Source organism: Equus caballus, chromosome 16 (assembly GCF_041296265.1).
Source record: "Equus caballus isolate H_3958 breed thoroughbred chromosome 16, TB-T2T, whole genome shotgun sequence".
In the NCBI taxonomy this organism is placed as follows: domain Eukaryota; kingdom Metazoa; phylum Chordata; class Mammalia; order Perissodactyla; family Equidae; genus Equus; species Equus caballus.
Window position 1 is genome coordinate 36,478,515 of NC_091699.1, and position 26,209 is coordinate 36,504,723.

Below are 26,209 nucleotides of genomic sequence, written 5' to 3' on the forward strand. Positions count from 1 at the left end.
GCCCGGGGCTTGGCGGGTCACAGAAGCCTTGCACCTTGCTTGGCACCGGCAAGGCAGAGTTACATAACAGGCGGCTTTTCAGACTCCGAATTCCAACGCTGCCAGCAAATGAGGGGAGCTGGTGCTGGGGACCTGTTTATTTATTGTCACTCATATGACTTCAGAGCAGTGGGTTTTTTATTTTTAAAGGCATCAGAATCAACTGGAGAGCTGTTGAAAATGCAGATTCTTGAGCCTCACTCTCAGAAGTCTGATGCAATAAGGTCTGGGACAGGAAGCAGGAAACTGCATTTAAACAGGCCTCGCCCAAGTGATTCTGACACATACCTGGCGCCGGGACCACACTGTTGAAATTGAGCCTTGGCCATTCGGTTATGATGTTCCGGGGGCAAAGCACAAGTTAGAAGGTACAACGCGATCTGCTTGAGACCTGGCAATAGGTTTGAACTAAGGAAAAATGACAGAGACTATTCTTGGGTTTAGGTTTCTCTTTCTCTCTTTTTCTTTCTGTCAACAAATGACACACCTAAGTGCTCCCTGACTATCTAGGACCTCCTAAGTGTTTTCACTTCTGACCTCTCTGGCAGCACCCTAGTACCTCTACTTTCTCTCCCTTTTACGCCCGTAGTCAAAACTTATGTCTCCCAGGCACCCTTCCCTCGTGGCTCAGGCTCTGCTATGGTGCCTGTACAATAATCCATCCTGGTCTGATAATGGGAGGTATCTGTCTTGGATCATAGAATCAAGTCATGAACTCTCATTCACAGAAATGGGTGAAGGTGGTTAAAAGGTAGAAACTGCCAATTATAATATAAGTCAGTCCTGGGGATGTAATGTACAGCATGGAGACTATAGTTAAAAATACTGTGTTCTATATTTGGAAGTTGCTAAGAGAGTAGATATTAAAAGTTCTCATCATAAGAAAAAAACTTGTAACTATGTGTGATGATGGATGTTAACGTAACTTATTGTGATCATTTTGCAATATATACAAATATCGAACCATTATGTTGTACACCTGAAACTAATATAATATGTCCATTATATCTCAGTAGAAACAAACAAACAAAAAACCCCTTTTGAAACACCTCAAAACAACGTCACAGACTCTCACCTGGGAGAAGCTTGGAGGGTCTCTGGTGGAGGTTCAGAAAAGAAGAGGAGCTGAGGCTCCGAGGGGAGAAGTGGTTTATTCAGGATCTTTCTGGTACTTTGTAGCAGAGTTGGGACTGGACTCCAGGTCCCTTGAATTAGAGGCCAATGATTTTTCCACTACCCTAGTAAACATAGTTTATACTAAATATATAATCCATAGAATTTCATAAATGAAAAAGACTTGACTAAGGGGAAAGTTGAGTGGCCCGTCTGGCAGAGCCAGGACCCAGGTGAGGCAAGTGGGGCTCCCACCATGGGTACATAATTGAAAGGGATGCCAGAAACTCAATAATCAAGATGAGCAGTATTTTAAGAATAGAAATTCATGCAAAAATTCATAATTAACAAAATATAAAGTTTGTAAATAAGGATAGGTCAGTTTTACTGATTTTTGTTTCCTTTTGCCTTAGGCTCCAGTTTTGCTGGACGTGGCACTGTTAACAGTGCCAGGATAGAAACTGTAAGCAGATATGTTTGGATTTTATAGGGATCGATGTTGTTAAGCCAGTATTTCCCAAAATGTGTCCTTTTGAATCAAGGTTGGAGCCAGGCGGGGCAGGGGATCTGTTGTCAAAGTATGGAAAATGGTGCATTTTCTGTCTTCTTTCTAAAAATTCCTACTGCGCTTAAGCCAGTTAAAGCTTTTGAAAAGTCCTTCAAAAATTGCCAAATTTATTTGCCTACACAGTCTTTTTCGCAAAACCGAGAGAGGATACTTTGGAAAAGCTTCCCTAACCCTCAGGCTGGATCCACGTGGGGTTGGCAAGATGGGAGGAGAGAGAGATTTGAGGCCCTTGGAGGACTCTGGATTCTCAGATTCCCCCCAGGTTATCACTGCTGAGTCCATCTGTGCAGAAGGTGAGCCTGGCCAAGCCCAGGTTGCCTCAGGAGGCTGGATGAAGGGCACAGCCTGGCTGAGACGGGAATTGGAGATCGAGAGCAGGAAAGGAAGTTTCCATGGCCAGGTTCAATGTCTTTATGCTTTCCAAGAACTCAGTCCTGGCTTTGCTGGGTCTCTTGTCAGAAATAGGGTAATAGGTTGGTGGCAGCTTCACTTGTGTAGATAAGAGAAGGAGGGAACAGAATAGAGCAAGACCATGCTTTCTCTCCCTCTTTCTAAGAGGTCTCTGGTTCCCTGGCCAGAGATCTGGGGGCATTATATTCTCAGATATAGCCCCCTAGTTGGTCTCTGTGATACACACGTTTCTGGTTGTGTTATGAGAAACAAGGAAAACCAAGCTTTCCTTCCAAATTCATGAGATAAAGGAAGGCACCCCAGACCTTTGCCACTCTAAGTATATCTGTGGACCAATAACATCAGCATCTCCTTGGAGCTTGTTAGAAATTCAGAGTCTTGGGCCCAATCCCCGATGTAGTAAATTCAAATCTTCATTTTAAGAAGATTCCTGGTGATTTGCATGCCTGCTAAAGTTTGAGAAGGAGCTGCCTTAGAAAGTCTGGAGACCTAATTCAATCTCTGCCTCCATCACTGACTCCCATCATCGTCCACAACCTTGGGGAAGTTACTTAGCCTTTTTTCTGTTTTCATTTCCTCATCTGCAGGTCCCACTGCCTTCCTCTCCAGAGCTGGAGGCACCAGTGAAAAGTTATAAATGAAAATTAATAATAGAAGCAGTAATGATTATTTGATAACTTAATTCTTACCTAAGAACTTTATTCTGTAGCTTATATTTTGTAAGACGTTGATTTTTTAGGGGCCCAAATCCATCTCTCTCCTTCTACACATGCATCAGTTTTGTGTCCATTCATTTATTAATTCATCCATCCCTACGTTTTTCCATCCTCACCCTTTCATCAATCCTTCATACCATCCACCCATCCATTTAAAAGCCACTCCATCTACCTGTCCTTCATTGTACCCTTTGTTCTCTCTGTCCAGTAATTGGCTCTTCATACATGATGTCATGAACTTTTATGCCAAGAGTGGCACTTTGTCAATCCCTAGCTATGGGTATGTGGGATCTTGAGAAACAAAGATCCCAAGCTTAAAAGAGTACATCATATACTGCCTTTTAAATCCATAAACCAAACTTCTACCCTCCCTTATCAAGCTGGCTGACACTGGTGGGAAATGCATATGCCTAAGGGAGAGGAGAAGGTGGTGGACAGGCAGGTATGAGAAATGTATAAATTCACCCAAGGATAAGACCGTAGATGGTGAAGCTCCCCGTACATTCCAATTAAAAAAGAAGGAAACTCAACCCTTCAGACCAAACAAAGCCTAGCATGTTAGCTGCCAGTTTGACCCATGTGTACTAGCCATACAAGTCCAGTGTACGAGACATGCTATTGATGGAGGGGAGGAGTTATGCATACGCCCCTTTTCAATTGTCGTGAGTACATTCTTGCCTCTCTTGCTGGTAATTTTTAATAAACATTTTATAGATGTGTAACAAACAGAAACGTGCATAAATTGTAAGTTGAGCTCAATGAGTTATTACACTCATGGCAGCACTTCTCAAGTCCAGGAATAGACCATGACCAGTGCCCCAAAATCTCCCGTATGCCACCTGCCACTCCCTGCCTTCCCGCCTCTCCAAAGTAAGCACTGGTCCTAACTGCTAACAGCTTGATTAGTTTGGGATGGTTTTTAATTTTATATAAATGGAATTATACTGTCTGTAGTCTTTTGGGTGTGGCATCTTTCACTGTATTATATTTGTGAGATTCATTCTTGCTCTTGTGCACAGCAGTAATTCATGTTTATACGATAGAAAACTATCCATTAATGAAAAGGATTTTTTGAGTTGCTGCTGCTGGTTCAAAGGTCAGATGTGTAGATGGATCTTTCCTTCTCTCTTTGCCTCCTGTCCCTCAAATCTCTGACCAATAGCACTACTGCCATATTCCTTTAACTCTTTCTACTCACAAAAATGCAGGGTGGGGGCCAGCCCAGTGGCACAGTGGTTAAGTTCGCACATTCTGCTTCAGAGGCCCTGGGTTCACTGGTTCAGATCCCGGATGTGGACCTATGCACTGCTTGGCAAGCCATGCTGTAGCAGGTGTCCCACATATAAAGTATAAGAAGATGGGCACAGATGTTAGCTCAGGGCCAGTCTTCCTCAGCAAAAAGAGGAAGATTGGCAGCAGATGTTAGCTCAGGGCTAATCTTCCTCAGGAAAAAAAAAATGCAGAAAGTAGGAGAAGTGTTCTGAAGTAGTTGCTGTATAACCTTGGGCAGATTATTCCGACTCTCTATTACCCACTTGAAAAAGCTGCATAACAACACCTAGCAATGTCATATATGACAACATGTGGAAAAATGCTTTAAAAGTGACAAATATGGGGTGAAAGACAATGAGAATATTCTGTGTGATATCACTGCACCAGCACTGTTCTAAGTACTCCGTGTATTAACCACTTAATACAGTAGTCCCCCCATTACCCACGGTTTCACTTAGTCAACTGCAGCCCAAAAATATTAAATGGAAAATTCCAGAAATAAACAATTCATAAGTTTGAAATTGCACGCTGCTCTGAGTAGTGTGATGAAATCTCTCACAGTCCTACCCGGGACATGAATCATCCCTCTGTCCAGGTATCCACACTGTGTCCGCCACCCACCCATTGGTCACTTAGCGGCCATCTTGGTTGTCAGTTCGACTGTCATGGTATCGCAGTGCTTGTTCAAGTACCCCTTATTTTACTTAATAATGGCCCCAAAGTGCAAGAGTAGTGATGCTGGCGATTTGGATATGCCAATGAGAAGTTATTGTTGGTAATCTCTTACTGTGCCTAACTTATAAATTAAACTTTATCATAAGTATGATGTATAGGAAAAAACATAGTATATACAGGGTTCGGTACTACCCATGGTTTCAGGCATCCACTGGGGGTCTTGGAAATGTCCCCCATGGATAAGAGAGGACAGCTGTACTCACCTTCACCCTAATGAGGTATGTTCTACCACTGTTCCCATTTTGCAGATGAGGGAACTGAGACACAAAGCAATCCAGGTCTTACCTGAGGAGGCAGAGCTCTAAGAGACGGAGCTGGAGGGTGAATCCAGAGCCAGGGCCGCACCACGCCTGTGCTGCCTCTCAGGCGCTTCATCAATCCTGCCTGCAAGCGCGGAAGCACACTCTCAAACCCAAATGGCCTGGAAGAAGCTCCTCGGGCTCCTGTTCACCTCCCTGGCCTCGTCCCTGCCACTCTCCTCCTTCCTCACCATGCTCCATTCTCACTGCCCTGCTGTCACTTCTTAGAGCACGTGGGCATTTCTCTGGTACAAAATGTTCTGTTTCCCTCTGCCTAGAATGCTTTCCCCCACTGTTGGCTGGCTCCTTCGCATCCTCTACATCTCACTCTAATTATCACCAACACAGGGTTCTTTGCCCACACTGTCTAGGTAGAGCCAGTCTTTTATTCTGTCATAGCATTGCGTTTCTTTCCTGCCTCCTGATTACTACCTGTAATGGCTGTATTGCTATGATGACTCAGTAATCTGTTTTCCCTGTACGACGTGATCTCCTTGTGAGCTGTTACCTGAAAGGGCCTTGTTCCAGTTGTGCACACGGTGCGTGGCAATGGCTGGGTTTCCCCAAAAGTCTTTGAAGAAACCGAATGGGTCTCCGGGTCTCTGGGTCCCAGGCTGCCCACTCTCTCCCGCTGGGGAGCCGTTTAGCTTGTGCCCCGTGTAGTCAAGTGTTTCCTGAGCAAATGCTCCAGTGTGGTCTGCTTGTTGACTTGGGCTAATGGATTCTGGAAAGCAGCATGGGGTCAGTGTGAGCCGAGAGTAGACCCTGGCAAACAGTCTTCAACTGGTTTAAATTTTTTGCGCATCCTTTCAATTAGCAACAGGCTTTGTGGTGACACAGCCACAATCCCCCGTGGAGCCGAATAGTAGTTAAAATTGACCCCACATGTTTCTAAAAATGTCGCTTCCTGGTTTCCCCCTTCACTACGTTTTACACGTCCGTCTTTATTGGGGTAACTTTATCAGGAAGTTAACGAGCCAGTCAGCGAATAGAAGGTCAGGACCTCCAGTCGGATCCCGAGTTTTGACCTTGATCAGGCTCGTCCTTGTAACTGTACCGGGCCTGTAAGCGAAGCGATTTTTGTCCCGTTGTAACGCTTGTCACTTCCCAGCCACACTGGTTCAAAGGCAAGTCCCTAGAATGAATGCTGCTATAAAAAACAAAGCTTCTGTTGTTGGGGAACCCAGAATCAGTCACTCCCTTCGCTGGAATCAGCTGGTTGTAAAGAAGCTGTTCTTCAGTCTGGGCCAGTCTCACGGGGTGGTCAGAGATGGGGAAATGGCCCTTTCCTGAGGGGGAGGTCCTGGGGGCCAGAGTGGGGCTGTCAAGTCAGAGGTGCGCACACTCCCCACCCCTCTCCAGCCTCGGCCTCCCTGTCCTGGGCAGCAGCTGACTAAAGGCAGTCGCCTCATGCATCTGCCAGCACTTTTCCCAGTACCACAGGAGCAGATGGCAGACGTGTGGCTGTAAATACTTACAACCTGCTGCTCACTTGGGACCCACTAGAAGACTGGTCACCAGAGTAAGGAACTAAGGAAGATACACTGGGGACTTGAGATTTCAAAAGCTTCGAATGGGAGAGGGAAATAAAGCACTGAAGGCCTTAATCACGGGGAACTCTGGAAACCCACGGAGGGAAGGACAGGCTGTCAAGAGTGGGTTTGTTGAGAGGAGTTTAGAGAGAAGACAACTTTGCAGCTCCCCACTTTTGGAGACATACCACACCCAACCTAGTGGAACACGTTAGTCCTTCTCTGTGAGAGGGCATCCACCCTGTGTGGTGTCTGGCTCTGTTGCAGTATGGGGTGAGGCAGGCTTAACCCAGTGCTGCTCCTGGGGGTCAGGAACAGAGTTCTCCGCAGCCTGTGCTCAGCAGTAGCTCCAGGATTGCATCTCTTTGAGCAGTGGTTCTCAATCAAGGCAATTTTGCTCCCCACGGGGCATTTGGCAATATTTAGAGACATTCTGAATTGTCACAACTGGAAGGAGCCCTACTGGTATCTAGTGGGTAGAGGCTAGGGATGTTGCAAAACATCCTACAATGCACGGGTCATCCCCCCGCAACAAAGTATTACCCTGCCCAAGATGCCACTAGTACCAAGGTTGAGAAACCTTGAATTAGTGTCTCTCAGAGTCTGGAGTTTCCTGGAGTAGGAGCACCTTTCGTTGCAAAGAATATTGTTTTTGAAGGTCTGTCACAACTCCGGCACAGTGTTCCTTGAACCCTCAGTCGAGGGCACTTGAATCACCAGAGGCTCTTGTGCAAAAGCAGATTCTTATTCTGCAGGTCTGGTCGGGATGCCACTGCGGCTGTCCATAAGTCACGCTTTGAGGAGCAAGACATTTTGAGTGTGTCCTCCCTTCCTTTGCTTCTCCCTCTCCGTCTCTTTCCATCCCTGCCCCCCAGCCTTCCCTGTCATACTCTGTTCGAACCATTCCATGCCCTGTCACCAAGGAACATGTGATGGTGTTTAAACTCCACTGCCCAGATGACAGCTTTTCCCCAGCTGTTGCCAGTTTGAAGTTCCGGGTGTTGATGAAATCAATCGACTTAGTTGGAAAAAGGATCCCAAGAGATGTAATCAAACTACCCCCACACACTTAAATCAACTTGTATCTCAAAGACATTTTTTGCGTGGTCCGAGACACTTAGACGATGGAGAGCCCATGACTTTGAGGATGCTCAGGCTTGATACAGCTTCACAGACAGCATATTTGTGTTCTAAACCAGAGGTTAACAAACTATTTCTAGAAAGGGCCAGATAGTAAATATTTGAGGCTTTGCACGTCATACAGTCTCTGTCATAACTACTACTGCCATTGAGCAGGAAAGCAGCCATAGACAATATGCAAATGAATAGATGTAGTTGTGTTCCAATAAAACTTTATTTACAAAACAAGCAGTGAGCTGGATGTGGCCCACGGGCTGTAGTTTGCAAACCCCTATTCTAAACAATTCCTATTCATATCTCTACTTCAGGAAAAAAAAAAGTCATATATGGAAAACCTTACTGAAAGGGAGCTAAATCGTCAGTATGAGTTGTAGCTGTCTAGAGGGCAAAGGTGAGGAGATATTATTGCCTTTACTGCACAGAAATGTGAAATGTGAATAATGCATCTTTTAAGTTGGCAGAAACACAACTCTGTCTTCCTATGCCTTTTTTTTTTTTTTTTTTTTTTTTGGTGAGGAGGAATAGGACTAGAGAGGGCAATAAATAAGGAACAGAAAGATGTACCAAAAGGGCTGCCATTACATTGAAGTCTGCATTTTCTTCTCTGTGGACTTGAATACATACCTTCTGCTCTCAGAATAAATGGGGGGATGGGGAGCACAGCAAAGATTGCCTTTCTCTTCCATCAGACCCAGAGCATTCTTTGAAGGTGTTGATTTTTCCCGCCGTCACTGGCTTCTGCGAGATCTCCTATTTGCAGTGGGGGGCCATCTCTCAGACAAATGCTGGTGTTGCTTCAGGCACCCTGGCTGGACCTTCGTGTTGACAGTTTAACCACAGAGAACCGCAGGCTAATTTCCATAGTGACCTCTCCTTGTTCGGGCAAGGCCTACGGGTCCTGAGGGAGACCTGCACCCCTGTGGTTTGTGGACATTTGTGTAGCTCCTGGCCACACCAACCCCTGGAATAAGGATAAATCAAGGCCTTTAACTCCAGAGGCACCATCTAGCACCTCTCCCAAAGTCTGCATGATTTGGAGAGAAAACAACCCTCTCTGTCTTTTAATAAGACAGAGTTCCACTGGAGAGGAAAACGACCGGGCACCTATGTCTCGTGCTCTCGGGTGGGGGTCTTCTGCCAGGTTCTCCAGAATGTGTTGGGGCGTTTATAATGCCAGTGTCAACTGTGGGGTCAGGCTTCAGCCAGAGCTCTCTGGAGAACTGAGTTTGCAGTGTCCACCTCCACCACCACACCCGTGCTCCTGCATGCACAGTGTGGCTTGGGCACCAAGAAAAGAAAAGCACATTGATTGCAAGAGAGCAGAGTGACATTTGGAGCCCTAATTGGTGGACTATATTGATTTGCAGTGGGTTTTTTGTTTTGTTTTGATTTTTGGTGAGGAGAGATTAGTCCTGAGCTAACATCTGTTGCCAATCTTCTTTTTTTTTTTTTCCTCCCCAAAGCCCCAGTACATAGTTGTATATCCTAGTTTTAGGTCCTTCTGGCTCTGCTGTGGGGGACACCGCCACAGCATGGCCTGATAAGCAGTGTGTAGGTCTGCACCCAGGATCCAAACCGGCAAACCCCAGACCGCCAAAGCAGAGCACGTGAGCTTAACTACTGGGCCATGGCGCTGGCCCTCCGATTTGCAGTGTTTTGACACTGAGTCTCATGCTGCCCAGACAAATGGAGTGAAGTGTTGAATTCATCTGTGTAGAGAAGTAATCCCCAGCTGCACTTCAGAAGCACAAATTATTTTCACAGTGAACATCGCTGTGTGGCTGACCCTGTGTGGGCTTTGTTTCTTGGATTCATTCATTCATGTAATCATACATTCACCAAGTATTTACTTGCTTTTACTGTTGGCTGGGTGTGAAATTCTTGGCGTGTGTGTTCTTTCATCGGGCACTTTTAGGCCTTGCTTACTTTCTTCCAGCATATGGAATACCAGCTCCTGATAGAGGCTAGCACACAGGAAAAGTACATTTTTTAATTAAAAAGGAAAATGTTTACATTGTTCCTCATCAAATCATCACTACAGCTTTTGAATTCAGATAATGTTGATGCGCCCGTTTTACAGATGCATCTCAAGAGGTTCAAAAATTGCCCCAAGTCAGGAAGTGGCTCTCCAGTTCTGCTCCTGGTTGGAGAGGGAGGGAGAGGTTCTCAAGTTGAGGTCTGAGCTGGGATAGTACAGTTCCATCTTGGGGACATGGAAGCTGCTAATTTAAATGGATCTCCAGAGCTGCGATTAATAAAGCAAAACATTTTTTGCAGATCGAGGAGCTAATTATAAGCCTTGCAGTCTTCAACTTTAAAGTTGGAGAAGCCCCGCATGGTGGGCCTTATAATGAAAGACCAGAGACAGTGAGATTGACAGATGTGACCGTGGTATTTCTGTTCCTGATGGTTGGCATCCTACCCATCAGAATTAGTCAGTTGTCCTTTAAGTCATGGTCCACACCAGGTCAGAGGGTGGTTGCTTTTTCCTAGCTGTGGGCAGTGTGAGGATTCATTCACCTTAATTCCACAAATATTTAGTGAGTACCAACGAGGCAGTATTAGTTCTGGGAGACTGCAGTGGACAGAAGCACAAGACCATTGCTCCCACAGGACATCTGTTCAGCTACAAACTTACATATGAACTTAAGAAAATAAGTCTGGAGACCTTAGAAGTCAAGGCTACAAAGTGACTGGTTGGTGGAGGGACATTTTGCTACTTTGGAAAGAGCAATCAGGGCAGGCATCACTGAAGAGGTGACATTTATGTGAGGGTCTTAAAGATAGAAAGAAGTCAGCAGTGCAAAGGAGAGAGTTTTCCAAAGGGGGCTGGAACAGGCTGGCTGCTGTGTTGTGGAGGAGGAAGAATGTAAGCAGCTGAAGCAGAGCAAACTAGGAGGACCATTTAGCTGATGTTTTTGGAGCGACCAGAGGGCCTTGAGGTCTGCACAAGGACTCTGGATTTTGCCAATAATGAAATTAACCACAGAGCCACCCTGTTTGGAGGCAAGTGCATAATTATGACTCATCTGTGGGCAACATTGGCCATTCTGTTCATGCCCTGCATGCAAGAAGACCCTGGAGAAAAGTCTGAGTTAGTAAGTAAGAAGATAAACATTTCTCCTGTTTAGAGTGAGCAGGTAGCATTTCCAGTCCCACCCACACATCCCCTGGGGAAGAGCTGATGCTTTGGTAAAACCGATCATAGACCCTGGACTTGAGCCACAGGCCCTCCTGTTCCTGCCAGAGCACTTTCTTTTTCGCAGAGGGTGGTTAAGAGTATCCTGAAATTCCCCAGGATGCGGAAGTACAGTAGTGTGAGAGAGCAAGATCACCTCCCAGCAGGACTGAAGCTGCCCGTCTTCATGTTTACCTCCTCGTTGAAATAGGAACTGTTTCCACGCAGAACGTTCTCAGAAATGCCTGACTTGTGGGCTTATAAAGGACAGGTTCAGACCTTGTGTCTGGGAATTTACAGTATTTGCTAGATTATTTATGCTGACCCTAATTCCATCGAGGGCATGAGTAGAAAGCCCGGGAGAGATCCTCGCGCCCGCCTAGATGTAATGCTTTTGTTTCTACACATGATTTTTGAAGATTTTTTTCCTTCCTTACTAGAGTTCCTCTGCTCACACTCCTCATTCATCATCTTAGGTTGCCCTCCTCTCCTCTGCGCCTGCGGATTGGGGAGGCTCTGGAAGTGATTAGGTTGTTGTAAATCAGCTTTTATGATGTGTACGTTGGAGGGCAGTAGCGGAGAGAGCACGGGTTGGAGGACTCAACTCCTTCTGCCCTGCAATTGTTTGTTGTTTTTATTAATTTTTAAAATATGAAATTTAAAAAAATATGACTGGAAAGTATGATGTTTGGCAGAATCGTTTCTCCCTAGGCATATCCAACATTTAAATTTGGCTCTTTAATAAGAACATTGCTTTATTTTTACACCGTTTTATTGAAGTGTAACTTACATAAGGGAAAGCAAATACTAAAACTACACCTCCAGGAACTTTTACATACCTGTATCCTTTTATAACTAGCACCCAGATCTCGAGAGAGACCATTTCCAGCACCCTAGGGGTTTCCCTTATGCCCCCTTCCACTCTCCTGACCTGTCACCATAGATAACCTTAGCCTGTTCTTGAACTTCATAGAAATGGAATCATACAGCACATATTCTCTTGTGTCTCTCAGCATTTTCTGTGAGATTCGTCCGTGTTGTTGGGCGTAGTTACTCATTCTCATTTATGTGTAGTATTCCATTATATCATGAGTTCGCAACTGTAGCATTATTAATGTTTGGGGCTGGATGCTTCTTTGTTGTGGGGCTGTCCTGTGCATTGTAGGATGTTTAGCAGCGTCTCTGGCCTCCCTTACTAGATGCTAATAGTATGATGCACATGCACACATACACACACATACCCCCCCCCAATAGTTTCCCCTAGAATTGAAAACCATTGCATCATATACATATACTACAATTTTAAGAAACTTTTTTCAATAATAAATAATAATAAAATAATTTCAAACTTACTGAAAAGTTGCGAAAATGGAACAAACAGCATTCATAATGTACTCTTCATGGAGTCTCACCTATTGTCAACATTTTACCCCATTTGCTTTGTCATTTGCTCTCTCTTATTCACAAATATACACACACACGCGATTTATGTCTGAACCATATGAGAGCAAGTTGCATCCATCTTGTCTATTTATCACCACATACTTCCCTGTATATTTCCCAAGAATAAGGATTTTCTCCAACTTTATCATAATTATCAATTAACTACAGTAAATTTAGTGTAACACTTTTATCTATTGCCCATGTCCCAGTTTTTGTCATTGATCAACAGTTATCTTCTATAGCTGTTATTTTCCCTACAGAGCGGGTTCCAGTCCAGGACCACGTATTGTATATAGTTGCCATGTTTCCTTGGTATCTTTCAGTCTAGAACATTCCCTCAGCTTTTCTTTTTTTTGTCTTTTATGATACTGATTTGTTTTTTAAGAATACAGCCCCTTTTTATCTTAATAGAACATTCCTCGTTTTGGGGTTTGTCTAATCTTTCCTCCTGAATCCATTTAAGATACATACTCTTGGCTGGAAGACTGCTAAGCGATGGTGCATCCTTCTTAGAACATCTTATCTAGAGGCACATGATGTCCAGTTGCACCTCATCAGTGATGTTAAGTTTGATCTCCTGGTCAGAGTGTTGTCTGATTCCTCCACTGTATAGTTACTAAATTTTCCCTTACAGCTAATAAGCAATATGTGGGGAAACATTTAACACCACACAAATATCCTGTCCCCCATCAAATTTCACCCCTTAACTTTAGCATACTTTGACCCTTGCATGAACCAATCTTTACCTATGATGGTGACAAAATGATGATCTTCCAAACCCAGCCCTCCTTCTGTATGCACTCATTCTGCTGAATACAAGAGCCCAGTCTTTTCCCCCATTTATTTACTGATGTTTTTGTCTGTTATCAGTATGGACTCATGAATTCCTGTTTTATCCAATGGTTTATGAGTCATTACTGTTTTAAATATTTTAATGCTTAAATTGCTCAGATTTGGCTTGTGGGAGCCCCTTCAAGTTGGGCTCTGTGTTCTTCTGGCAAACTCCCATCATTTTTCATTTCTAACACTTCCTTATTTTTTGGCATCACAAGATGTTCCAGGCTTTTACCTTCCCCTCTCCTGTCCTGGAATCAGTCACTTCTCCAAAGCATCCTAGTTCCTTTTAATGGGGAATGGTAGAAAATACCACAAATTTATTTACCCTTTTTCCTGTTGGTTGACATTTGAGTTGTTTCTAGTTCTGTGCTGCTATAAAGAAAGATTCTCTAAATACCCTTGTACTTTTTTTTGGACCTATAAACTGACTTTTGTTGGGTGTATAACCAAGAGTAGTGATGGAAGGTTATAGACTCTCCACTCAGGTTCTCTAGCCAACAGTAATGAGTACATAAGTCCACAAACAATGGACACAGATACTCAAATCGGCTTTGTTCATAATTTGTATATATGTATATTAGCTTTAGTAGATATTGTGAAGCATCAGTTTTCCAAAGTGCTCATAACACTGCTTTAGTTTTGTCAGGGGAGGAGAAGTCGCTGGCCTCAGTAGGTGGGGAGGAATAGTCAGTGGCAGGGGGCATAATGGGCCATTGCAACCCAAAGATATGTTGTCTGTGACCAGAAATGGCAAAATTGCTGATCTTTTCAGTGGATGATGAGTGGAAAAGGCTGCGATTTTACCACCTGGTCCATTCTTAGGCTTCTCTTTGGAGAGTGCTGCTTTAAGATGAGCAAAATGGAAGTTACTGAAGTCAAGAATCCCCCACTGTCCTCAAAATGGTTTTCATCTCAGTGATGCCAGCACTTAGGGAATGCAGACCCATTGCTGGGGCACTCGCTGTTAGCATTCGAGTCACTGCTTTGTTTACAAAGTGCCTCCCCAGGGGAAGGAGGATGCCCCAGGGTCCCAATCACAGCATCTGGCTGTTAGGGGCCCATTGAGAACCCTAGAGCAGTCATTTACTAAACAGCCTGAGAGGTAAATATCCTGTATATACCCCGGGAGTCACTTAGGGTCACACATTTGAGATAGGGGGCTTAGGGACAGCAGGCAGAGCAGGAAATTGCTGGAAGCTAACAGAGAAGTGAACTAGCCCAGTAAAATGGGACTAGCTTCTAGGCTCAGTGTTGCTGGGAAATGCTTGGGTATGGCCCAGCCTCTATAGCTTAAAGTTTCCTTACGCAAAATATCTGTCCTCCATACTTACAGGGCCTCATTAGAATCAGAGGTAATTGAAGCACTTGGTAAAGCGAAATTCTAAACAGAGGAAAGGTCACGTGTAAGATACACTGTGGGCTGTTAGTAATTTCAATGAGCCTTTGAAAAAATTAACTAGTAAAATGCATCTCTGTGTATGCATTTAACCAAGTGCCCTCTCTAGGTGGACACTGCCCACTGTGGGGTGGGGAGAGCCCTCCCACACACTTGCTGAGAGAGCCTTTGTGCACACAACTGCACAACCTCATGCAGTGACCCTGGATAAATGACAGTTCAGATGACCAACAGTGACCCCCAATACCACACATTTGTGTTAACCTCCACGGTCCTCTCCTCTCTCTCCCCCAGGCCTCTCTGCCGATTGTGGCGCCAAGCGCCAGGAGCATCTCTCCCGGTTTTCCATGCCTGACCTCAGCAAAGACTCTGGAATGAATGTCTCTGAGAAGCTGAGCAACATGGGCACGCTTAACTCGTCCATGCAGTTCCGGAGCGCAGAGTCAGTTCGCAGCCTGCTCTCTGCCCAGCAGTACCAGGAGATGGAGGGGAACCTCCACCAGCTCGGCAACCCCATTGGGTACAGAGACCTGCAGTCCCACGGAAGGATGCATCAGAGCTTTGATTTTGACGGGGGGATAGCGGGCAGCAAGCTGCCAGGGCAGGAGGGTGTGAGGATCCAGCCCATGAGCGAACGCACGCGGAGAAGAGCTACTTCGCGCGACGACAACCGCCGCTTCCGACCTCACCGGTCCAGGCGTTCCCGACGTTCTCGCTCGGACAACGCCCTTCACCTGGCCAGCGAACGCGAGGCCATGTCTCGGTTAAAAGAAAGGCCCCCACTAAGAGCCAGGGAGGACTATGACCAATTCATGCGCCAGCGGAGCTTCCAGGAGAGCCTTGGCCAGGGGTCCCGGAGGGACCTGTATGGCCAGTGCCCGAGGACTGTGTCGGACTTGGCTTTGCAGAATGCCTTTGGGGAGCGATGGGGACCCTACTTCACCGAGTATGATTGGTGTTCCACCTGCTCCTCCTCCTCTGAGTCTGACAACGAGGGCTATTTCCTAGGAGAACCAATCCCTCAGCCTGCCCGCCTGCGATATGTCACTAGCGACGAGCTGCTACACAAGTACAGCTCTTACGGCCTCCCCAAGTCTTCCACGTTAGGTGGCAGGGGACAGTTGCACAGCAGGAAGAGACAAAAGAGCAAAAACTGTATCATTTCTTAATCTGATTGGGGTCGGGGGATGGGGGAAGATGGGAGCTAAGAATGTAGATTCAGAACACTTGCACTGTTTTAGATGTTAAAGCGCTTTTGGGGGTGGTTACTGGAGAAGAGGGAAATGCTCTCAGTCGATGGAGGCAAGGTTACAGATTGACTCAATAGCTAGTCACAGTTCTTGGCATGTTGAATATTATTTGCACATTTCACTTTGGAAACACGATAGACTCTAGGGCGGCCTGGATGGGTCACCTCCTTGCTGTCAGCCTGTGCTGAGTTACCACTCGCAAGATGGCAAATTGTTTCCCGCTTGCTTATATCCTCTCTGGTTCTCTTACTTTTAGGACCCTTCTTCCAGTAAGTAATTTGTTTATTAGCCAGGACCCAACACTAAGTTATTTACATGTCCATTGTAAATGCTATGTAAATGAGAGTTCTGATAAAATATTTTTGTATTTTGTAATATCAAAGGAATTTCTATATCGTAGGACTCAGTGGAGACTTGCATGCACATCCAGCATTGTCTTTGAGTAGTATTCAAAGGTGGTCCAGGACCACCTTTTTTTTTTTTCTTTTTTCTATACAAATTTGTTACATGTCAGTGAGACCTTTTTCAAAGGAGTTTATTCAATTTGGCTTTTTGTGGCTGAAAAAAAAATTAACTATTATACCCAAAGCATTTTATGCTCCATTCCATCTTCGGGAGCTGTCCTTAAGTCCACTCCTACCCTCAGTAGAATCTATTCTCTACAAAGTGATAGTAACTTTTTTTTAATTGCAAACGTAACTTTGCCAATTAGAGAAACCAACCAGTGTCAGTAAAGTGCTGTGAGAAATGCCATCCCCGCTGGGAACATTGAAGTTGCTTACTATTGATCTATCCCTTGGGGAAAATAAAAGTGACTGTGAGTGGTGCCGTTGTGTGATGTCAGCATGACGTTGTTTTGAATGTGGCATTCTTTTCTGGTGCTCATGTTTCCTGGATTGTATTATCTGCTTTCCTTTACCAAGGCAGACGGAACAGCTGCCTTAGCCTGACAACCGATTGTCCTCGCTGCAAATGAACTTAAGCATAAGGAATTTAGGGGCAGAAAGGTTCTGAGGGGCTCTGGTCGTGATGGTGTGTTCTAGATTGTATGTCACACATGGAGAAGGAACAAGGTCATTTGAAAACAAAGCAGGTCCGGGGTAGAAACTGAAGGAGAATATGAAGGCGAGTCAGAGCAAAGACGAACTTCTGGAAGTGAAGCAGAGGAGAGGTGAAAACCTCCTTGAATTAGCCCCCAGTGCTTGGAGAAAGAATCCAGTTTGACACACTCCGTAACCAGAGTATCTGGGTTACCCAGAAAAGTTGGGCTGCTCAGGAGATTTCAGTGTAATGGTCTTGAAAAACAAATGTTGTTGAAAGGAGGATTTCCATTTGGAACTTTGGGGACTGTTGGTCAGACAGAAAATGGGCTCAAAAGTGAGTTTGCTTAAAGAAGACATTTAACGGTTGTGTTGTTTATAGTGAAATAAAACTTCCTACCTTGCTTCAGTTAAAAATGAAGCGCTTGCTTTTTCTTCCATTCTCCTCCTCCCCCTAATGGATTGTGGCCGTTGAAATAATCCATCGGAGGACCAACCTTTAGTGAGATGTACTGTCGATGTAGTACACGGTGTATCTCAGTGGCCATCTGCCCTGGTGAGGTGAGCGTGGTCTCTTTTCAGTATAGTAGTTAATATTTTCTAGTATTTTTTTATGGAGAGAATGTGAAAAGTAGCGCTTCAGACACCATCCCAAATGGGTCTGGGGAAAGGAAGGCTGTAAAGGACGTGGAAATGGCACTCCATTCAGGATGTATTAAAATAATTTGCTTTTCAGGTATTAATATGACATTTGTCATTGTCACTGATTTTTTAAAAAAGCAATGCAAATGTTGGTTGTGGCTGTTTTCCGCATGCTATCTTCATATCTAAATGCTTCATTAATTATCCAAGCCTCCGGAGAATTAACTCTATTACGTTTGTATAGTAAGTTTGTAAACTGCTTGGCAAACTGATTAAGAAATAATGTGCAACACCATGCTACCAAGGTGGCAGGTTTCTGGTAGAAATCGGGTGAGTCCAATTTGGAGATTTGAGTTCCTTAACTGATGAGAATAAAGGCATTTTGGAAAAAGAAAAGAGAGAAAAAAGTAGATCACTTAACTTTGCAAACAGCTGAAAATAATGTCTGTCCTCTGTGGCCTGGAATCCACTGAGAGAAATTCTCCCAGTAAATGTCGCTTTCTAACTCGGTCCTTTTCAAAGTACCTCTTACATTTCCCCGATGAGGCTTTAGCCACTATCAGCAGAGACAAGGAGGTGGCCTAGAAAGTGCCACATAACTAGTACCCAAAGGGATCAGAGGAATAAGCAATTTCAGATCTAGCTGCCCAGGGACATCCAGCAGCTGAATTGGTCAGAGCTTTTGATATAATAAGATACAAGCCTAAGGGTCGAACTGTCTACAGGCAAGATCACCTCCATCTATTCCACCACTGCAGTTGTCTCCTCCCCAGCCCACATGCAGCCAGGCACCTCACAGAGAATGCCGATGGAGGACAGCTAAATCCTCATGATGATGATGGAACCTCCAAGTGAATGTCCTAGAGAGAGCAGGTATCACTGTATTGGAAGTTCCACCTGTGAGTGACAACTGACATGTAACATCTCAGACTCCCGTTCCCAAAAAGTCAGTGCATTCTTTTCTGAGGCAAGAGTGTAGGGTCCTTACCTGATTTCTCCATCATTTCCGTGAGCTCTTCTTGACCAAATTTCGCCTGTGAGTGGAGCCTGCACTCACCTCTTCTTAGATCATCATTTCATCTTCAGTGGACTATTCTTAGAAAAGTAATCTTTTTCCAGCTTCCTCTCTTCTCTAATGTCTTGGGGTTTGGCTTTTTTTTTTTTTTACTTCTACCTCTCCTCTTATGAGACTTGTTGTCTTTTGGTTAAAACCACAGTTTTGGAGTTCAGTTCATTTCTTATTTCTGCTCAATTTAGTGGCAACAGAACCGGCTCTTTCCCAAGAAGGAGAAGTCATTGGCAGTTTCCTGAGTGGCCCTGCCATACATGCCACCCTTGATACTATGAACAGGTTTTTTAGCAAGCTGGTGGCATTGAATGTGGCATTGAGGTACCCTTCCTTCTGTCATGTAGTTCTGAGATCTCTACCAAGCGTGAAGGTGAATGAGGCAAGGGAAACCGAGCTGTGCTTCCTGCTTTTCGTGTGTTTGAGGGGAAAGAATTGCTAGCGTTGGTTGTTTGACACCTTCTTTCCACATTCACCCTCTGTTCTCTAGTCCTTCCTTTCCACCCTCAAGCCAGCCCAGTGAACAAGCAACTTTGTATTTCTAGTTTGGGACCTGAAGGCAGCTCTTTCTCATCCTCTTTTCCCATTCTGTAGAATGTTCCTGCATTGCAACAAGGTTATATTTCCTTCTCCTCCTGCAGCAGCTTTCTGCTTCTTGGGTGCCACTAGCCATTGTTGAGTTCAGGTGGGGCCAACGATGGCATATATGTAGCACATGCTCTGCCATCCCTGCAACCTGGGCAGATGCAACCAGTGTATCACTATATACTTTCCCAAAGAACATGGATGCTGCCTCAGAAATCTTTGGAACGCTCCAACCAGCCCAGACCAGTTGATCAGAACTAATCTTATTTGTCTGATAACAAATCTTATTCATGAACTGATTCTTATTTGTCTTTCCACCCTGGGCTCTTTTGCCATTGGCCCAAAACAGTACACCAGCTATTTAGAAACTATTCTTCATAAATAATTGTGAGACTGCCAATTCCAGTACCCCCATATTGTGGATGCTTAAAGAGGCTGACTTTAGGATAAACAAAGACCAATCTCTGGCCTCCTTTTCCATTCTCATGTTCTTGGCCAATTATAGGCAGCCTTCTGTTCATCCTTTTGCAGAGGTCAGATAAGAGTCCATCTTATTCTTTGTCTAATCCCACCTTCTAACAAGAAAGAACACAAATATTTAAATTCCAAGGATAAGTGCTCTTTGCGTATTTCTGTCTAACAGAAACCAGATGCTGATGCCTAAGGAGGATCTATCTATGACAAAGGAAAGTGGAAAATGGAAGCAGTTATCAGAATATTTCATGCCAGAAGAGTTGCTATTAGCAACTGGTTAGCACCTTCAGGGCTTTGAAATGGGCTGTGCGGACAGCATTCCAGGCACGGGACTCAGCCAAGCCTCCTCTGCAGATTTGAAGGCAGTTTCAGATGCTGCCTTTTGAGGTACATTTCTTAAAGCATAAGAGAAGTGGAAATGAAGAGAGCTTTGCCTTGCCTCCAGTGATTGGTCCCTCTGGGACCTCAGCAGGCACCCAGAGCTTGTTTGTCTGACTGCTGGGAAGCAGCCATCAAGGTTAGGATCAAGAAAGAAGTGGAATCCTTTTCCGTTTTCTCATAGTAGTAGCCCAGTCAACACAAGACTCCCATAAAACAATAGCTCACTGTTGGGAGCTATTCTATTTTATAAGCTTACTTCCTGCTGACAAAACTAGCTTTCACCAAAGGGAATAAAAAGGAGGGGGAAATTCACATAGCATTAGGAAAATGTTTCTGTGTTTAGATATGATGAATCCATAGGATAGGAAAAAATTGTCTTCTTCTATCCTGAGAGTTTCCTGAGACATCCCTTCACCCTACTGGGCATTTGGCCGTTGATGTTCACTAGGTCGCTGACCAAGCTTTTCCAAATTTTTCGTAGAGAGTTACCGGTAAGGTCTGTTCTCAAGCCTATCTAGCTGATTTCCATACTTTTCCATAAAGCATTTTGGTTCGATCATGGACCCCGACTTAACATTGTAAGGCCTTTGAGTCCTCCACTTTCATAGCAAATTAGGACTTTGGCAGTTTTCTCTCTCCTAGACACATTCTTTCCTTACAGGATTGCTTTGTCCATCTCCTGCTTCAATTCCAAGTGCATAAACAAAACCTCAGACGGCCTGAGAAGGTGAGGCAGGCCAGAGTCTGTGTTGTGTGTCGAGTGTCAAGCTATTTGTTAAGAAGGTCTGCAACAGGCCTTGGTGTGGGCTCTGCCAGAGACGGGTGTGAACACTTTGCTTGACATCCGTGCCCTGTAAAATGGATATGATGTTTTACTGATGTCTGTAATACATTTGTAAACTTCCAATAAAATTTGAATAAAAGAAATGTTGCCATTCTTCTCAATCTTCCCTTGCTTTCCAGATTTTTGGAAATCTTTGCTTTTGAGTGTCTCAACAAAGAAGAGAGAGGCTGCACGTGTCAGGGGATAAGATTTACTGTGCAAGATGAACCCGAATGTTTAAATCAGGATTTCTCAACCTCAGCGCTAAAGGCATTTGGGGCCAGTTCATTTGTTGTGGCAGAGGACTATCCTGTGCACTGTAGGATGTCGATTGCTGACCTCTACCCACAAGATGCCAGTGGCACCCCTGCTCCTGAGTTGTGACAACCAAAAATGTCTCCACACTGCACACCCATTAGGATGGCTACTATTAAAAAAACCCCCAGAAAATAACAAGTGTGGGTGAGGATATAGAGAAATTGGAACCCTTGTGCACTGTTGGTGGGAATGTCAAATCGTACATCCTCCATAGAAAACAGTATGGTGGTTTTTCAAAAAATTAAAGATAGAATTACCATATAATCCAAAAATTCCACTTCTGGGTATATACCTGAAAGAATTGGAAACAGAACCTCAAAGAGATATTTGTATACCCATGTTCATAGCAGCATTGTTCACAATAGCTAAAAGGCCAAAGCAACCCAAATGTCCACTGATGGATGATAGATAAGCAAAATGTGGTGTGTACATACAATGGACTACAACTCATCCTTTAAAAGGAAGGAAATTCTGACACGTGCTGCAACAGGAGTAAAACTTGAGAACGTTATGCTAAGTGAAATAAGCCAGTCACAAAAAGACGAAGATTGTTTAATTCTACTTATATGAGATATCTAGAGTAGTCAAATTCAGACGGCTACCACTACAAATTCAGAAAGTAGAAGGGTGGTGGCCAGGGAGTAGAGGGAGAAGAGGATGGGGAGTTGTCTCATGGGGACAGTGTTTAGGTTTTTCAAGATGAAAATTCTGTAGATTGGTTGCACAACAGTGTGAATGTGCTTAACACTGCGGAACTAGACTTAAAAAATGGCAAATTTTATGTTACCTTTATTTTATCACAATAAAAAAATAAATGTCTCCACCCATAGCGGAATGTCCTCTGGAGACAAAATCACCACGGTACGTTGCCTTCTTTGCCTCTCTGTTCCTTGAGGATGCTTGAAACTGACTCCTACCGAGGCCACACAGTTAATTTTCAGTTATTAGCGGGAATTGGAACCAGCAGATGACCCCAAAATATTTGTATTTGCTTCTAAGCAAATCATAAGTGGGTTGTCTGGTGAGTTATATCCACAGCTGTGTTCTGGTTAGGATGGTATTAATATTGTCTAGGAGCCAGGACCAAAGCAGCTTATAAATTAGATTTTCCCATGTGTGATCCATAACATTTGGGGGTTGCTGGATACTGCAATAGCATTTATTCCTTCAACAAATATTTATTGAGCGCCTGCTCTGTGCCAGGCACTGTTCTACGTGCTTGGAAGACAGCAATGTACAAAACAAAACTCCCTACCCTCAAGGAGCTTACAAATTTGACTTTCCACTAGGTGAGCAATCTGGAACAGCAAATAATCTCACCCACCCTAACCATGAGGACTTGGGAGTTGCAAACGAGAGTTATTTCATTCTAAGACCTGCTGAAAGCCTTTGGATGCAGACTAGTGTTGGAAAAGGTAATTACTGTGCCAGTCCTCGCAGAGCCTTCTTGGGACCATGACCTTCAGGCAGCCATGGTTTTACTATATGACCCCCCCATCTTCTTCCTCCTCAGCCAAAATGATGGAGTCAGGAACAGCGCCTTACCAGAAATCGATAAGCGATCTAACACAACATGGTAAGCTGGACCAATCAGATTCCCTCTCTCAAGAATATAAACTAAGAAATTGCAAGAGAATGAAGCAGTTGGCAGCAGTGGCTGAAGCTAAAAGGATTTATAGGAAGAGCTGGCAGGAGGTGAAGTTAGTCCCATGAGCATTAAGGTAAGATGAAGGATGAGGAAGCAGAAGTCATGGGTAAGTAGAAGCTCGGGCTGAGAGCTGTTCCAAGAACAAGGATGGACGTGAGCACAGACAGTCTGAAGTGACCCAGAGGAGCTGGTCCCCAGGACTTCCTCACCTCCAAACAGATGCCAGTTCCTGCCCTGGAGGTACTTTTCCAGGATTACTGTACAATTTTGGTCCTTACACACCCCCTCCCCATTGTCCTTTTGTATTGTTACATTTCAATACATAAACTCTAGTCTGCGCTGAAATGTTCCTTACAACCCGAATTCAAATGTATAAAAGATGAATTCTGAATGCCAGCTGCCACCCCTTTTATTTTGCCGCACTTCCCCTTAGCAAATTAATCCCATCTCAACCACTTGCTAGTTGTATCATCTTGGGAAATGTCCATGTCTTCTCTGAGCCTCAGTTTTTGTCTATCAAATAGAATATTGGAGTTGTTGGGTGGATTACTAGAATAATGCATGTAACATTCTTAGCAATATATCTGCCACTGTAAGAATTCAAAACACATTAGCTGTTGCTATTGTTCTTCTCATTCTTATTCTTATTATCCCACACAAAGAGAAAGGGTGGCAGGAACTAGATACCATTGGTATCTGGTCTAAGAGTGTTCATTGTCTTTTCTTTTTAATGTAAGCCTTAAGTAGGATTTAGAGACAGACATCCAGGGAAGGCCTGATTCTTTACTATGTATAAGAAATGCCTGCAGAGCTTATCACACAACGCAAATCTCCTGGTCCTACCCACAGAGGTTCTGCTTCAGTGGATCTGGAGTAGAACTCCAGAATCGGCTTTCTTAAAGGCCCTCGTTGTCATTCTGACCCAGCTGGCTTGAGGAACACATTTCAAGAAATTCTGCCTTAGCATTTGTTTGTTTTCTTCCCAGTATCTGGGAAAAACAAAACAGACGAAGACCGTGTTTCCCAGTCGCACTCACTTCCAGAGAATCTGATTACAAGCCCATTGGTCAGGATGGAGGCATCAGAGCCTGGGGTTTACAATCCAGTTTTGGAGGATCTGAGGTGTATTCACTTCTTCCCAAGAATGACAGTCTTCAAAAAAAGAACTGTAGTTTGGCTGACTTTAATTTTCCTGAGAGATATGTATCACTACTGCATTGAAGAAGAGGATGAGCTTATTGTGAAATACAGTCTAACAGTTAGGTTTGGATCTGAGGATTGCTACTCTTGGGTTGTAGCCAAGATGGCTTTCACGCATCAAAATTACCTAGATAGATTATTTAAAATCCAGAGTGCCTGGCCCCATCCCTAGAAAGTCTGATTCAGCAGGTCTCCAGCAGGACCAGGAAAACAGCATTTTTCATGAGCATTCAGGGATCAGAGACCACCCTTGGGAACAATTGCTCTGAGCCTGTCGCACCATGGGAAATCCTTCATCTTCTGTGAGTCCTTCTGTGCTAAATGCAGTCCAGCTTGTGTTCTAGAGCTTCAGTCTGGAAGGGTCTGCTTCTCAAATGTTCATCTACACATGTGTAGAGTAGACGCTGGTTTACTTTTGGCCTAGAATGAGAAACATCCGTCCCTTTGGAAAACCCATGCAGGCATAATTTCTAAGTACAGCTAATTTTGTCTGTAAGAGATGTCAGAATAAGAACCCAAGAAGGAAAGCTTATCAGAAGATGCGGTAGGTAAATAATCAAAGACAAACACAGGCTGAAGTTTAGGGGGAAACGGTTAAGCCATTAAATGACGCAATCATACTCAGCAGGCGAGGAGACAATTTAAGGGCTTTCTTCTCAAAATACTGGCAAATACTTGTTTTCCCTCTAGGTTGGCTGATTCTAGAGATAAAACAGATCATCATGGTTGATGGCAGGCTTTGTACCATGAACACACAACAAGTTAGCAAACAGATGAGACCAAGGGTACCAGAAAGTAAACCCAATAACTTGAGGAATTTGGGCCATAAAAGGCAACTGTCTTAGGCCAAGTCCTTTGGATTTTAAGTAGTCGAAACTTACTTCAAACTAACTTGAGCAAAAAGGAAAAAACAAGAGAGAGAGAATTTATTTGAAGGATACTATGTAGCTTGCAAGAACCTAAGGGCAGCTCCCATCGTGAGGGCCTGGAACTGGGAAGGGGAAAGCCACCAAGAGCTCAGAAGGATTCTATCCCAATTTGTTACTCTCTGCCTCCCTTCAGTCAGCCCTCTCCCTTTGTAGAACTGCTTTTGCAGCTTTGGGGAGCTCATGGATCTATGTAGCTCTCTACAGCTCCTGAATCGCCCCACATTTAACCCCTTACTCTCAGCAAAGAAACTCTGATGCGCCCAACTTGGGTCAGGTACTCATTCCTGGTCCAATCAACTGTCGAAAGAAAGGGAGTGACTCCTGGTGCTAGCATGCTGGCAGAGTGCTGCTGCCTGCAGGTGAGGAAATAGTTATCAGATACAGAAAGTCATAGGCTGGGCAGACACCCCAAAATGTATCTCCTCTAAGAGATAGCCTCGTAACATCCCAAAGAGAAGAACCAGGACTGTTATCTATTGGATGTATTTCGAAACAGTCATTTGCACTCTGCTTAATAAATTGGAGCTTCTATCTCAAGGGAAAGTTTCTACAGTCCCCCAAACCCTACAACTCCAGTTGGCCCAGTCTCAGCCAAGTATTGCATTCAAAGAAATACAATTCAGGAACCAGAAAATATTATAAATCTATACTCATTATTTCAAATCTGTACTATCTCTCAAGGAAATGCCAAAGGAGATAAATTTTTTTTAAAAGATTGGCACCTGAGCTAACATCTGTTGCCAATCTTTTTTTTTATTATTTTATTTTTTCCTTCTTCTTCTCCCCAAAGCCCACTCCCCACCCCAGTACATAGTTGTATATTGTAGTTGTAGGTCCTTCTGGTTGTGCTGTGTGGGATGCCACCTCAGCATGGCTTGATGAGTGGTGCCACGTCCACGCCCAGGATCCGAACCGGTGAAACCCTGGGCCACTGAAGCGGAGCTCACAAACTTAACCACTCAGCCATGGGGCTGGCCCCAATAAGCTCTTAATGCATAGCAAATGTCTTAAAACTCTCTCTCTCTCCGTTACTGCCCCTCCCACTATCCTGCACATGGATGCCAGTTTTCCCCCCAAATTCTCTTTCCTACTGTCAGCTTCCACCCCCAAACACACCCCATGCACAGACCTTTTCTGACCCACTTTCCCTTCTCCCTTACCTGCCCTTTATTTC

General features: G+C 44.3%; 1 protein-coding gene across 9 annotated transcripts in view; it reads left to right on the forward strand.

Annotated features, from left to right (window-relative positions):
- The window catches only part of PRICKLE2 (prickle planar cell polarity protein 2), a 314,495-nt gene extending 291,198 nt beyond the window's left edge, over positions 1 to 23,297 (forward strand). For 8 of the 9 annotated variants that reach the window (XM_023620120.2, XM_023620123.2, XM_023620126.2 and 5 more), the window contains one exon: positions 14,974 to 21,044. In XM_023620120.2, the coding sequence (XP_023475888.1) occupies positions 14,974 to 15,848 (875 nt within the window). In that variant the 3' untranslated portion in view covers positions 15,849 to 21,044. Of the gene's footprint in view, positions 1 to 14,973; positions 21,045 to 22,547; positions 22,674 to 22,771 lie in introns of those variants that run through there. The other variant, XM_070237268.1, reaches the window with a different exon arrangement.
- Positions 23,298 to 26,209: the final 2,912 nt, after the last annotated feature.